Source organism: Pelodiscus sinensis, chromosome 2 (genome assembly GCF_049634645.1).
Source record: "Pelodiscus sinensis isolate JC-2024 chromosome 2, ASM4963464v1, whole genome shotgun sequence".
NCBI lineage: Eukaryota > Metazoa > Chordata > Testudines > Trionychidae > Pelodiscus > Pelodiscus sinensis.
The window spans coordinates 31,011,106-31,026,610 of NC_134712.1; the positions used below are offsets into that span (position 1 = coordinate 31,011,106).

At 40.2% G+C, this 15,505-nt stretch overlaps 1 protein-coding gene across 6 annotated transcripts in view; it reads right to left on the reverse strand.

Annotated features, from left to right (window-relative positions):
* OXR1 (oxidation resistance 1) overlaps positions 1-15,505 on the reverse strand; it is a 282,681-nt gene that overhangs the window by 56,766 nt on the left and 210,410 nt on the right. For 3 of the 6 annotated variants that reach the window (XR_012901266.1, XM_075920223.1, XM_025179551.2), the window contains exons 6-8: positions 12,521-12,673; positions 9,871-9,957; positions 4,400-4,584 (exon numbers count right to left, since the gene is read on the reverse strand). Coding sequence is in view for 5 of the 6 variants with exons in the window: in XM_075920223.1 (XP_075776338.1) it covers positions 4,400-4,584; positions 9,871-9,957; positions 12,521-12,673 (425 nt within the window). In the remaining variant the exon portion in view is untranslated. The remainder of the gene's footprint in view (positions 1-4,399; positions 4,585-9,870; positions 9,958-12,520; positions 12,674-15,505) is intronic. The other 3 variants (XM_025179553.2, XM_075920224.1, XM_075920225.1) reach the window with 1 other exon arrangement.

A 15,505-nucleotide genomic window follows, 5' to 3' on the forward strand; every position in this document is an offset into this window, starting at 1 on the left:
TCTCATGCTACTGCAACTTTACAAACATGACTCACTTTTTCAAGTGAGCCATAGCATAGTGGCATTTGGATTGACATTATAGTAATGTGACTAAGAGATTTGGCTTCTATTTAGATGTTTATAACTAAGATAGCAATCTCATGCATAGGAGCTTCTCAGAAGGCAGGGGTGAATTTTTACATATTTATTTTTTAATTCCACAAATTATAAGGTGACAAAGAATACACAATATAGAATTTGAAAAATGTTCTCTCTCCAGTTATCACGCTTTGTAAATGTGTAATTCTAAACTCAGTCATTAGGAAAAACAAATGTTATCGTCAAAGGGGAAAAAAAGTTACCTTTCAGCAGCAAGAATTACATCTGGGAACTACCACCAAAAGAAATGAGATTTCAGAGCTACCATCTGATATATCTTCTCAAGCCTTTATAGAGATTTGTTTTAAGGTTCCTTTGCTATATGTAAATATATATAATTATGATTATACTGACCTAATAAGCATATATTGAATATGTCCTATTAGTTTTATTAGGACCTATGTTAGTCCACAATGCAATTCAAGGACACTTATTCAGGCCGAATAGTTAGTAAACCTGACAGGATTACTCCAATTTCTTAAAATGAATAGGAAAACAACTGGATCATTACTCAATTATTTGAATTTCTGAGCTTCAGCTGCCCTGATTCAGGGGCTGCATCCTATTGTAAGTCTCAAAAAAAAAATCCCCACAAAGCATGCCCCATAGCACCATGTACGCTATAACCAAGTTTACATTTTGAATAGCTATAAAAACATGAGGCTGAAGAAATGCTAATATGGCTTGGATGTGAAGAATTCTGAATAATATTCTGAAAAAAAGTAATTCCAGAGAAACCTAGAAGTGAGCAGGAAAACTCAGCAAGAGAAATATACAGAAGATTCACATGTAATCAGAAATGATTTCGGGCAGCAAACAAAGCAGCATCTGATGCTAGTGCCCATCTAATTTGGCTCTGTAGAGACCAGACCTGAAATACTGCATTCACTTCTAAGCAATTCATTGATAGCACTGAACCTCTTTACCTACTTATAAAAATGAAAAAAATAAAATAATTTGGGGCTAGAGATACTACCCCATTAGGGAAAAAAAAAAAAAAAAAGAGTTAAATACATATAGCCTTCTCTAACTAGGGTTGGGAGATGGACACTTTATTTGTACTAAAGGGAAAGGAAAAAACATAAACAATGATATCAGAGGCTCTGAACTAGGAAGAAAAACCAGGACGAAACTTAACCAAGAATTTCTGAAATATCAGGAAGAACCTTTCAATAAAGACACACGGGTTGACCTCTTCTTCAGTCCGGCACACTCTGATCTGGCAACATCCATGGCCCGGCTTTAGTCAGCCCAATGTCCACTTATCATGGGTGTGGCCAAGTTTCCCGTGATCCCATAAAGTTTGTTTACAGACACCAGTTCTGGTTCTCAGTGTTTTGTGCTGTTAATTTAGCTCTAATGTACCCCTAAAAGTCTTCTAAGATCTCAGTAAGCAGTAGGGATATAAAATCTCATTTAATAAGTACAGCCGGGCTGGAGGAGTCCCCCTTCTGTGGATGGGGGATGCTCTGGTTGGGCTGCTGCACCCTGGCCTCTGGCAGACCCTGGCCAGGCCCACCACTGATTAGGGCTTCTCTGGCTGAGCTGAAGCACCCCCTCCCTCACTTCCCCCACCAACTGCAGCAGGCCCCATGGAGCAGAAGCCCCTATAGGGTGTGTGTGGGGGGGCTACTCCAGCCCCCATTGGTTAACCATAACTGATAAGCCCCACTCATTAAGGGTGAGTCTTACTGGTTAACCAGTTAAACATCACATCCCCAGTAAACAGTGGAAATGCTGGTAATGTTGCTAAACAATAGTGACCTTCCGTGGTTAAGCCAATTCCCTGGTTTGACACCCATCAGGTCCTGAGGATACCGGACTAGAGAGGTTCAACCCATACTAGAAAATTTCACATGTCTCCTTTCACCCACCTCATTATGCAGGAAATTTAAAATTTGCTATGAAGAAAGAGATGTATGTTAATTGATAATTTTCATAGAGGTAATATCAAGAGATAGCTATGTGTTACAAAGACATTTTTGGCCATATTTATAGTTCCTTTATTGCACCTCTATGTCCTCACAAGTCTCATAATTCAGTTTGTCCACAGGACACAGTTTCTGGCTGGCATTCAAAGTCTTCTAGAGCAACAGAGAATGTAGAGGAATTAGAAAAATCCATCTCAGTCTACAAGCAATTGCGTAGCTTGAATATTCCATTTTACGAAGCTCAGAATGTCTCCTTGGGCAAAATGATTAGGGTATTTCCTGGGTTCTGGAAAATAATTATTTAACTTGCAGAGCAAAAAGAGAGACTCTGGTGGTAGGAGGCAGGGAATAAAGGGAACAGAACTTCAAATTTCACTGTGGATAATTATACGGCTCTCTTCTGCCCACTATCCAAGTGCCTTGTAAACACAGCTTCTTAGGAATACTTTGGCAAATTATTTCCTTGTGAAAACCATTGTTCTGTTGAAACCATGACTGCTCATTGGTATAGGATGGCTTCCCCGAATTGACTTGAATCAGTTTTTAAAAAAAAGTTAAAGTGAAATGGCCCATTTTGGTATTTTTTAAACAAATATTTCTGATTTTTTGGTATCAATCTACTCTGTTTCTAAACTTAAAGACTATTACAAGAGGAAATTTTTAATTAAAAATGGTCAAAATTAAAATACAGTAATATGTTTTAGGTGACCTGAACAGAATTTTCTGGCTTGTCAATCTGTGAAAACTTTCAAGATTTAACTTTTCATCCCAATAAAGGGAGTAATTTTTTTTGTAAATGACAAACATTTTTCCAAGACAGGAAAACCATTTCCTGCCCAGTTCTACTAAAGAATTTTGAGTGTTAGCACTCTAGGCACTTGACTTTCTTTTTCCATCTTAAAGTTAGGCTTCAACATCTGCCTGTACACACCTGATTTTCAGAAGGTACTTATTTTGGCACCATAGATATGAGAATGAGTTGCCTAGTTTTAGAATATAGTTTTGAAAATGTTTTAGTTTTGAACATTTTGGCTTACATTTTTGAGACAGTAGAGTTACAGACTTCCTGCATAAACTCTGATTTACTCCAACAGAATAAAATGCAAATTTGAAATCCCTATTTTCATTCCTTTGATTTACAGAACTTGTGTAGAAAAACGAAAGTCTATACCTCAGATTTCTCAGGATCTTTGTTTTGCAGTATCAGAGGTGTAGTCGTGTTGTTCTTGCAGATTCAGACTAAGGAAAAGTCCTTTGGCACCTTATAGACTAACAGATTTATTGGATGCATCTGACGAAGTGGGTCTTTGCGCATGAAAGCTTATGCTCCAATAAATCTGTTAAGTCTATAAGGTGCCACAGGACTTCTCGCTGTTTTGCAGTCGATTTTTAAAGAAGTGGAATTCAAAGTTAATATATCTTGGAACAATTTGCCCCCTCTCACACACACGTAAATTATACTGACCTAAGTGCACATGTAGACTGCACTATGTTAATGGGAGAGCTTCTCCCCCCAATATAATTACTCCAACCCCTTGAATGGATGTAATGAAGTCAATAGGAGAGCTCTCTCCCATAAACTAAGAGTGTGTGCACTAGCAGTATTGCAACTGCACCAATGTAAGCTCTGTGGTATTGAGGGGAAGAAATTTGGGGGCATACTATTTAAAGCTTTAAAAACAAAACCAATCCACACGTATTACATAATGAACATTTGGGGAAAAGGCTCTTTGCTTAAGCTTCAGAATCCTTTTACACATCAACTGACACCAGAGCAAGAAACATGCTGTTCCATTTTTCCAGTGCTCCAGCACCTACATAGATAACTAATCCTTTATTTTGCTGTTCACTATACTTCTGATGCTACTAAAAAAAAGGCAGAAAACAAATCAGGCCTGTTTATACTTCATAAAAAGAGGTACATTTTCTTCTTTGGAAGTCAACCATGAAAGATATATTAAGATTTCTATCCAAAATTACTCAAGAATTGGTGATCATTTCAAAACTATTGTTTTGCAATGGTCACCATCAAAAAATTCTTCTGTTAACAGTTGTAATAGGAAAGCAATTGTAAATATGGGACAAAAATATGGTAAGTATTGCCAAATGCTAACTTTTCCAACAGTTGATAGTGTATAGGAGATGAAGAAGCCAAAATTCATTTGATGTATGTAGAACATATAATATACCAAGAAAACACATATAAAGTAGTTTTCCATGTCACTCCAAGTTAAGATATTCTCAACCAAAGTTCACTGTTTTAGTATATAGTTACTAATCAAGACGCTATGCAACTTTTGCCAAATTTTACAAATATTAGTCTAACTTACATGAGTAATGAATCCTTTATTTTGCTGTCCACAATTTCTTTATACAAAGCAGCTGACGTCACTTCTTCCATTGGACACATGATGCCATACTCTTCGCAGCCGTTCTCTTGGACCAAAGGATCAGTTTTATGTGGATCAAACATGATATTATTTGGCGTCACTAGCAGCACACCACTGACTGTACCCTAAAATGAGAGTAGGAAAAAATTCAAGGTTTCCTTTAAGTTTGAGTTGCCCCTCATTTATTTAACTAAAGAAAATTACTTTCAAACACCTTTCTTCTGAAAACAGAATCTTTTCTGGGGTTTGTTCCTACTAATGTAAACTTTGCTAGACAATGATAGTACCAGAACTTTTTGTGTTCTACAGCCAAACAAACTAGTCCCTATAGTTGGAGATACTACCTTCCCTCTTCAAGCAGATGTGGACCAATGCGATCCACTTTTCAAAAAGAAAAATCTCAACTCTTCTGGTAAGTGAGAGAAAACACTTTGCGCCAGTCATTTTGTCTCTACTTCCCCTCATACTGAGTGGCAGAAGTGTGGATCTCTCTGCATTGCGAGAGGCAATATGCAGGCAGACATATTAGAGCTTGGGTCAACTGCAAATACGTTATTTTGAAGTGCTGACATACCACACATGTCTAGCATAAACCTTTCTGGCTTACTTAATCAATGGACCCATCCATCAGGTAATAATAAAGATATTATTCATGTAATAAATACTTGTGACAGGGGGTGGTCACAGCAGACCCCCCGTGGGGGGTGCCTCCCAGGGTGCTGTCACGACCACTGCCACTCGCCTTCCCTCTCTCCGGGAAGGGAAGGTCCTTCTGGGCCTGTTCCGCTGGCCTCCCCCAGCCAAGGCCCCAAACTGAAATCCCTTCCCCCACAAGGAGGAGTACAGACACTGAACCTCTTCAGGTCCAAGGAGAGTGCAGTTTAGGGCCCACCTTCCTGGATACCACTCCCCAAATGGGATCGAAACCCCAAAGAATTAGGTAAGCCACCTGTATCAATGAAAGGGGAAACATGCACACTGATTGGTCCCCAGGTAACAATTATTTGCAGTGGAACTGATAGTAAATAAAAGTTATTTTATTAAGTACAAGCAGTAGAATTTAAGTGGTAATAAATGAGAACAGGTAGAGCAAAGTAGATTATAAATCAAAAGAAACAAAAATGCTTGACTAATTCTACACTGAAACCTCAATACAAACTCTCTCAACCTTACCCTAAAACCTCTTTTCCAGCTCCCTCTCCAAACCAGGGCTCTTCCCCCACCCTGGAGTCTTTGACTCCTTTATTTAGGTGCAGCCCAGCCAAAAGACTCCTACTTCCGTATTCTTTTTAAAGAATTCCCTTATTGTATGGGGAGTCAACCTGTGAAACTCCTTGCCAGAGAATACGGTGAAGGCTAGAACTTTAACAGGGTTAAAAAAAGAGCTAGATAAATTCATGGAGGTTAGGTCCATTAAAGGCTATTAGCCAGGATGGGTAGGAATGGTGTCTCTAGCCTCTGTTTCTCTGGAAGTAGGTAACAGAGGAGGGATCACTTGAGGATTACATCTGTTGTTATCCCTCCCTCTGAGGAATCTGGTATTGGCCACTGTTGGCAGACAGGATACTAGGCTAGATAGACCTTTGGTCTGACCCAGTATGGCCGTTCTTATGAGTCATCTGGCTACTCCCTACCAACCACTGTTAAGCCTTAAGGAAAAAAGGCTATTTGCATATGACTGCACAGACACTGAGGCCTCTCTTGATGACTTTCATTGACATTTAAAAATCAAAGTATTCCCTACTCCAAATGTCTAATTTTGCACACAAGAATGATACACACATCAAAGTAAGATAAACAGGAACAGCAGATCAGGACATGAAGATTGATAGGTTACATGAAATAATTTGCTCAAAGCGACTTTGAGTTAAGTATATTCATGTCCACAGAGGAGGTCCGTGACAACTTTAAATTGTATTTCATAAAAAAAGATATTTTACTTTTACATGATTAAATCTAGCATGATTCTAACTTCACTTAAAATGCTGCACCAAATATCTCTTCAGTTCAAGGCACATAAGAGATTATTAAAATAGCTTTTAAATTCTTAGAATCAATACAAAGAGACACCAATGAGTAATGATGTGTCAAATATTATGCAACAAATATTGGATATAAGATTTACCCCACCATTGTTTGGGTCCTTAAGACCATTTTTGTTTTTTGGAAAAGAAAAGAAAATGAAAACGTAAAAGTTTCCTTTAAATCATTGCTCTAGGATGGGGATGATGTATTCAGTATATAAGTTACCCTGGGGAGAGAGGACTACCTTAGCCAGGTGAACCAGCCTCTCTCCATGGCTGCTGTAGCTTCAGCGGGCACAGCCAGGGGAGAGATGCATGTTCCCTGGCTGGAGCAGGTCCAGATTAATCTGTCCCCTGTTCTCCCCAGATAGAATGAGGAATGCACTAAACTAATGAATTTGGGGAGGGGAGGAGAGTGTCAGTCCCTACGGTCACCCGAGGGGGATGCTTGGAGCTGGGGCATTCCTGGATGGAGGGTGTGTGTGTGTGTCTGTGTGCATGCGCGCACACACGTACCCAGTAGGGATGACTTACTGATAAGCCTAGGCTTATCAGTTAATCTAGGCAATTACTCACATTTCCCCACATCTCCGTGCTGCCTCTGTAAGACAGAGGCAGCAAGTGTGGGAGCAGGAGCCAGTGCTGGGGGGACCAGCTGTGGGTGGGCTCTGGCAGCAGCCCCTGTCCACTGGGACCCCGCAGACAGGGGCTGTTGCTGGAGCAGCTTCTGTTCATGGCAGCCTCTTCTGCTTCCTCCCCACCCAGCAGCCTCTGTCCATGAATCGTGGGAAGCTTGGACGCCCACAAATAGAACATGCTGCCATCGCACGCTGCTGCCTCTGGATTAGAAGCAGCAGAAGAGGGTGGCAGGTAGCCGGTCTGCACAGGGAGCTGGGTTTTAAACTGGCTCCCCCTGTGGGCTGGCTCCCAAATGGCACCCCATTTGCGTGGAGTACCGGGGGCTCTCTGGGAGTGGGGCCAGATTGCACTGGCTGCTGGACCTGCCTGCAGGGACTATAGAATGGTCGACAAACTGCTAAAAATTCATGTGGTTGGTTGACAATTCTATTACCTGACAGCTAACATCCCTAGTACCCAGCCCCTTTTATCTGCCTGTGATTCTCTTTGTTTATGGTTTTATCAGAAGCAATTCCATTCCAGACATTTCCCATGTTCCTGGTACATCCAAACCCAGACCTTCCTTTAAGTTATGATAAGAGGAAGCTGCATACCAAATTTGGTGGTCCTAGCTCTTACCATTTAGGAGGAGTTCTTGAACAGACATACAGAGACACTCTCAAACAGTAGATTTTAGATTAATTCTAGTATTTTTGTTTTGAAATCAATTTATACAATGTTTCAGTGGTGAACTACTGAGCCATTCTCACTCTTCTGTCACCAAAAGGCAGACTTAAGTCTTTTCTGAAAGGCAGCAAGCTGTAGTAATTCAGCATCCTACAAACGTGCACAAAGGATATTGCTGCAGGCTATTCCTAACTACGGATAATAGAGAGCATGTAATTCAATAGTCATGTAACTGCATAAAATTTTGGTGGTTACACCACTATTCAGTTGTCCCTGGAAGTAGGGATGGTGCCCAGTGTGCTCCAAGCCCCACTCTCAGGGAGCCCCCACCACCCTGTGCTGCTGCCTCTCTATCAGGCTGTGTAGTCGTGCCCTTTGAGAAGTGTCCATGTGTCTTGTCGGGATTTCACTTTTGTCACTGTACCATTTGATATCTGTTAAAATGACCTTCTCATTTTGTATAGTTCCCCTTTCTGAAATTAAATGCCATAGTGTAGGGCTGCTGAGGTGTTTTTCCTGCCACAAGGACATTACATTTAATTATATTATGGTCACTATTAGGGACGTGAACGGTTTACCAGTAAGCATCACCCTTATTGGATGATGCTTACCAGTTACTGTTAACTGGTGGGGACTGCCCGCCCCCTCCTATAATTGGGTAACTGTCTAAACTTAATATTTAATCAGTTAACTAATGAATTACATGGGATTTTACATATAGTCATTATTTCCAAGCAGTCCAGCTATATTCACATCTTGGACCAGATCCTGTGCTCCACTTAGAACTAAATCAAGAATTGCTTCTCCATCTCTGCATCCCATCCTGAGGTGATGTATAACCAGTCAATATGGGGATATTGAAATCTCCCACTATTACTGAGGTTCTTTTTTGTTTTTATAGCCTTTATCTCCACTAACATTTCATAGTAACTATCACCATTCTGGTCAGGTAGTCAGTAACACATCCCTATGGCTATATTCATATGATTAGAGCATGGAATCCATAGAGATTCTATGGAGCAGCTTGGTATGCATAAGTTTTTTACTTCACTTGATTCCACACTTCCACATAGTGCCACTTCCCCACCTGCATGACCTGTTCAGTCCTTGGTATTACTAGGTCCCATTGATAATCCTCATTCCATGTGATGACTATCAACATCTTCATTTAATATGAGGCACTATAGTTCACCCATCTTATTTAGACTAGAAAAACTTGTCACTGTATAGCGGTCTTCCATTACATGATGTGACTGAATGGAACTCTTTCTTTTTGACTGTTTCTCATTAGGGGTGCGTCTAGACTGACATGATTTTGCACAAAAGCAACTGCTTTAGCGCAAAATCTTGCTGCCTGTCTATACTGGCCGCGAGTATTAGTGCAAGAACACTGACTTTGTACTATACAAAATCAGTGGTTCTTTCACAAATACTCCGACACTCCTACTCAGGGATAAGCCCTCTTGCGCAAGTATTCTTGTGCAAGAAGGCCAGTGCAAGATGGCTAAAATGGCCATCGGAGCTTTCTTGCGCAAGAGAGCATCTACACTGGTACTGATGCTTTTGCACAAAAGCAAATCTTCTGCGCAAAATCATGCCAGTCTAGACGCAGCCTAGGGATATTAAATAGTGGTTAATAAGGTAGTCAATAAGGGGATTAGCTCCCAGGGGCAGTGCAAGTCGGTACAAAGTAGTTGTGGTCCCAGAACCTCATGAGCCAGATCAGCTCTGTCTTTTAAACATAGTAAGAGCCTGGTGGCAGAGGCACAGCAGGGAATCTGGCACAAGCCGAGACTGAGCAGTCCTGGCTCATGCTGCAGCTCTTACTTCATTTAAAAAGCAGAGCCACAATGTTTTGGGACCTGGCACAAGCTGGACTAGTACTGGGCAGAAAACCAGCTTTTAAGCTGGCTCCACCCGCACCAGCTCCTGCTTCCTCCTTGCTGCCTCTGATATAGAGGCAGCAAGGGGAGGAGGGAGTGAGTAGTTAAGTAATGACTTAACTACTCAATAATCCTAGGCTTATTGGGTAGTCCACTACTTGACTAGTCACTTACATCCCTATTTCTTATCAGATCTTACCCATATTTTATCATCTTCCATCCTCTTCTGTTTACAGACCCTCCCCAGATTCAGATGTCTCTGTCCTGTCCATGTGCTCCTCTGCACCTGTCAGAGGATCTTAGTTTAAAAACTGTATTACAACTTTCTTAACGTTAAGTGAGAATAATCTGGTTCTATTCTGTTTCAGGTGGAACCAATCCTTCCTGTATATGCTCTCCCTTTTCCAAAAGTTTCTTCAGTTTCTAATAAATCTACACCCCTCCTCTTTACACCATCATCTCATCCACGCTTTAAGACTCTGCAGTTCTGCCTGTATCTGGCCGTGTGTGTGAAACTGGAAGCATTTCAGAGAATGCTACTATTGAGGTACTGGATTTCCATCTCTTACCCAACAGCCTAAATTTGGTCACAGCACTAGACATAAGATAACATAAAAGTAAGCTAGCAAAGATACAGAAGTGAATGAGGATTTAAACACAAAAAGGTAACCCAAAATTCAAGACCAGTAAGTCTCCATGATGGCTTTCAACATAATCCGTGCTCTCTATAAACAATGCCTATTTCATCATCTTCAGGATAATCAACACTGAACAATGAGGCTGCATGACTTCAGCAAAAAGACCTTGGGCAATTGACCCCAAGCCCTAAAAAATAATATTTTTTGTTCTACTATTGTCTCTACTTGGGTCACATTTCCAGGATTGGATCTTTATTTCTACTTGTGCTATTTACTATGTAGATCTTTCTTATTGGATCAAGGGCATAGTACTGAAGGATCCAAATTTCCCACACTAAAAGAAAAGAATCTTTCATTAGTCATGTGTCATCTTGACTGTTATTTCCTACGCTGATGAACCGCTTAGCTTTATTTAAAGTAGAGAGACATAAATGCTCTCAGTTACCGATTTGCAGGCACTTCAAGAAAGTTTACCAGGATAAGTAGAAACCCCTCAAGTTTTCATTGCCATTCTTTAAAGTGATGGTGAAAAGCAAAAATATAAGTGCTGTTTCACTCACTAATAAGAAAAACAGATTTTAGTCACCCAAGTAAAATAATTTTGTAAGCTATTTTTATGTTGGCTAAGGAAATCCTAGAGAATAGAAAGTACATACATACATACATACCCCTGTCTATCGGGTGTGGGTTTACTTCTGCTATAGTTCTCCTTGCCACATACTAATAAGCTTGTTTTCAATATTTATTAGGTATTACCAGAACACGTAAAAACAAACAGTGTCTCAGTTTACTCTAAAGGGAAGCATCAAGGATTAAGTTTATTTCAAGAATAAAACTTAATATTTGTTTATGAACTTGGATAAGACTTTGTCCAGTTAATTAACAGCTTGGAGTTCGGCTTGGAGGAGGCCTCTGAATTACCCTCCCAGAGAAGGAAAAAAGAAAAAGAAAAAAGAAACCAAACTGTCAGCTTCAGCAGGGCATAGCACAAAGATCTCTTACTTCAAAAAGCTTCTCTGGCCCCTTTGTCAGGAGAATTCGTGGTAGGTCTGTATTCCTCCCCTCTAAGCTATGTTGCTCTCAATTTAACCCTAAGTCTGCAGTTGGAGAATGCTCTTTTGGGCTGATTGGAAAAGGCTCTCTCTGTCCAATACTGTCCTTCAATTCTTTCTGACCCCATGTGAAATTTGTGTATACCATCATAGTGCTCTTACTCTTTTCAAAACAGGAAAACTGCATAGCTCTGAGTCTGCATTTTTATAAAGAACATCTTGACTTTACAGGACATGAATCAAAGCAACAAAAAAGTGCAAAGTAATGCACTTTTGACAGTATAGCTTATTTTAATTCAGGGTGGGTTGGAATTAGATATATTGCAGAAAGTGTAGTTGGTGCTAATAGTGCTTTGCCAGTATACTATACCAGAAACTCTTTACACGTGTAGCTGTACTAACGTAAATCTAGACTGAGGACTAACAGCTTTATCTTCAGCTCCGCAGGCTGAAAAAGCATCCTCAGAAAACAACCTGAAAGACATTGAATGCAAGCTGAATGAGTTGCCTACGATAAAGTAGCTAAGCTTCCCCAAAATTTGCTTAATCATTTCCTAGATCCATTTATTTCCGTGGCACAGAATTCTTCATTAGTAGACACAGATGAAAGCTTTGGAGAAAGATCTTGGTTCCTAGTAGATCGATCAGTTGCCTCCAGCATACTTGGAAAGTTTCAATGCCCTAATGCTCGTAAACTGGACCAAAGCTCAGACTTCAGGACATTTCTTCCAAGACACTTGCTCCAGAAGACATGTTCTTACCATATATGGGACATTTCCATTGCATATTAAAAATACACTATTTATAATCAAACTAAAAATTTTCAGTGAACAAGAAATATGTACTTAAAGATAAGTACATATATGCTGTCATCTGAAACCAATTAGGAAGACACCCTTTGGGCCTGCTAGCATGGGAGTGTTATACAATCTACATGTCACTGCATGTTCCTTGAAAACATTACAATTTTGCTACAAGGCAACCTGTCACAACTAGTTGCATTATAAATCAGTTCTCTTGATGTGCCAAAGCTAAAGAGTATATAGTCTAGGAATATAGAGAAAATGCATAAACTCAAATATCTGTCCATTACTGTGGATCCATACCTTTACAGTTTATCTAAAAACAGAGCAAGTTTTACAGTGAGGCGTTTTAGTACCTTGCCATAGGTCATGTACTTGCAATTAATTTTGAGAAATTTTTCAGTAAATGCTTCTTCCTCCTCTGATGTGGAGGATACCACTCTCGCAGGACGAACACATGCATAAGCTGGTGGAGCAGCTGTCTCTTTTTGCTGAAGTCCATCTGGATCCTACAAAAAGGAAAAAACCATTGTTTTCCAGACACCTGTAAATTTATATATGCTTTACTAGTTTCCTACTTTAATATTTAAAAAAAAAAAGTCATCTACTTTTCATCCCAAAAGCATTTGATAGAAAAATAGCTGAAATCATGGTTCCCAATGTATTAATAGGAAAATAGACCAGATATAAAAAGGGCCAATATTTTCAATTAATGGAAATCAGCAGAGTCCTACTAAAGCATGGACTGACTTCATTAAGTCAACACAGCTTTACTGAAGACCTGACCGTAACAAGAGAGCTGGAATCTTTACTAAAGCCAGTGAGAACACAGCTTGACTTTCAGCTCCTAGACTGATGTTTCAGCAAATGAAGTTAGTAAAAAGACCGAAATGATTGATATAAAAATTTGGAACCCTACAGTGGGCAATTTTTTAAAATAAAAAGACGTCTTACAACCTATGCAAGGGCAATTTCTCAATGCACATATATAGAAACAGGATAGGAACTCTGTTCCAAGCCCAGTTTAGGCCTCGTCTACACCGGCAAGTTACAGCACAGTAGATCAGCTCACACTAACTTCCGAGATGTCCATATTGACAAGGCAATTAGTGAGCACTAAGTCCACAGCTGCTGCTCTCTAGGTAAGCCACCTCTATGAGAGGTGTACAGCTTATGCACTTTGGATTCAGCAATATAACAAGTCTCTGGTACTAGAGGTGTTATCCGGGAGCAATGGAGTACCCAGGAGCAGAGACCAGATGCCCGATCAGCTCTTGCTGCCAGCCCCAAGTGGGGAGGGAGGGCGAGCTGCAGCTAGCAGCCCCAAATGTGTGGGAGGGGGGACAGAAACAATCCCCCTCCCCCGCCCTGCACTTGGGGCAGTGACAGCCCCAAGCATGGCGGGGGACTGGTAGCAGAAGCCATCCCCCTCGCACTTGAGGCTGCCAGCTCCTGCTGCCACCACTTCCTCCCACCCCGTGTGGGATTCCACTTACTTGGTTAACTAGTTAACCGGGATTTTACATCTCTATCTGGTACCTGGCACAATGCCACTGCTCTGATCATAGATTTCAACTAAATTTTTCTGCCCTCAGGTAACCAAACCCTCAGGTCTGCTCTTTACATCTCTTTTGGCACATCTTTCTGGGTGACAGGACTGTTCCATGCACCAAGTGCCAGGCTATAGTGCTGGACCTCATCAGTGTTTGGGAAGAGAAAGCAGTCCAATCCCAGCTGCGCACCACCCTAGGAATGATATCACCTATCGGTGGATATCGAGATGAATGACCTAAAGGGGCCATAACCGGGACATACTGCACTGCATGTTTAAAGTGAAGGAGCTGTGAAACAACTACCACAAGGTGCGGGAGGCAAACTACGGCTCTGGTGCTACACTCACTACCTGCAAATCCTACAAAGGACTGGATGAAATACTTGTGGAGGAACCCACTTCCACTTCAAAGACCTCCAAGGATATTTCAGGGATTGAGGGATAGTCCTAGAGTGGACCAAGCCAGGAGGAGTAATTTTGTATTGCTTCTAATTACTGATACTTCTCCTGATACTTAGTTTTAAAATGCTACTTAAATCTCTTAAAATGCTAGAGTCATACCCAGTACTAAGGTATTATCCTAAGCGGCATTTCAAGTTTTCCAAGGCTATACCTTTTTTGATTAGAGCCTCATTTGCAATGGTTTATCAGATTGGAAGACAAGAACCCACATACACTGTGTGTTTCCTTGCACTCTGCTCTTCCAAAGCAGTTTCTCACACTGTGTTTAAATACAAATATTAGCTTTAAGGCAACGCGTCAGTATACACAATATAAATCACAAATAAATTGCTTTGCAGTGTCACAACTTTGAGAAAGTTGCAAGTACTGGATATAAAGTAGGTCGATTTATTCATTGTAATGTTTAAGAGTAACTCTGGGCAAGTCACATGGAAATTCACTCCTTTTTAAAATATTGCTTAATTTTTAAAATATGTCCAATGACTAAGATACACATTAATTGGTAATCCCAATTTAAAAACACAAAATGACCACAGAATCCACTTATCATGGATAAGTTCATCCTTTTAAAGTATTTCTAGTGATTACCATACCATTTGAGTTCTATGTTTAGAATGAGCAAATAGCCTCGTGAGAGCAATCAGGAAAACAACTTCTTCGCACATACAAGACATCTGACACTTAGCCTTGTGTCCTAGTGTGTAGGACAGTTGTTTCTTTCACTTTTGAATGATTTTTCTCTCAATCTGTATTATGTTATTCTTTGAATAAAAAATTAGAAATCATTTTGTAGATGATTGCTCTGAGTTTTATTTTACAGTACAGCAGAATAATGTTTGATAGAAAATTTAGTTGAGACCATTCAAAAGGGTATGTGAATATACACGTTTTTATATTGGGAGAAGGGTCGGCAGAGGAGTAATAAAAACATAAGAAAGAAGATGAAGAGGGTCAGAACTCTGACATTTATGAGAGAAGCTGAGGTTCTGCCAGCTGTTGATTTTGTTAATGTTTTTCACGATCAAATGGTCAATACATACAAATTAAGAATCAGACATTTAAAAACTGCTTCTGTTGCTAGCTAGAATTCTGGCCAGTTTCAATTACTATATAATCCTTAATCACTCATGATCAGAAAAGAACTATTCACCAAATCTTAGCTTTTCCACTTTGCATCATTTTTTAATGGAAACACACGTTTTTATTTCTGTGTCTTCTTTAAATATGTACTAAAGCAGGGCTACCCAAAACATGGCCCCTGGCACAGTTTGGGTTTATGTGGGGCTCAACAAGTGGCCCGCAAGTGTGATCCTTTGAAAACAGCCTC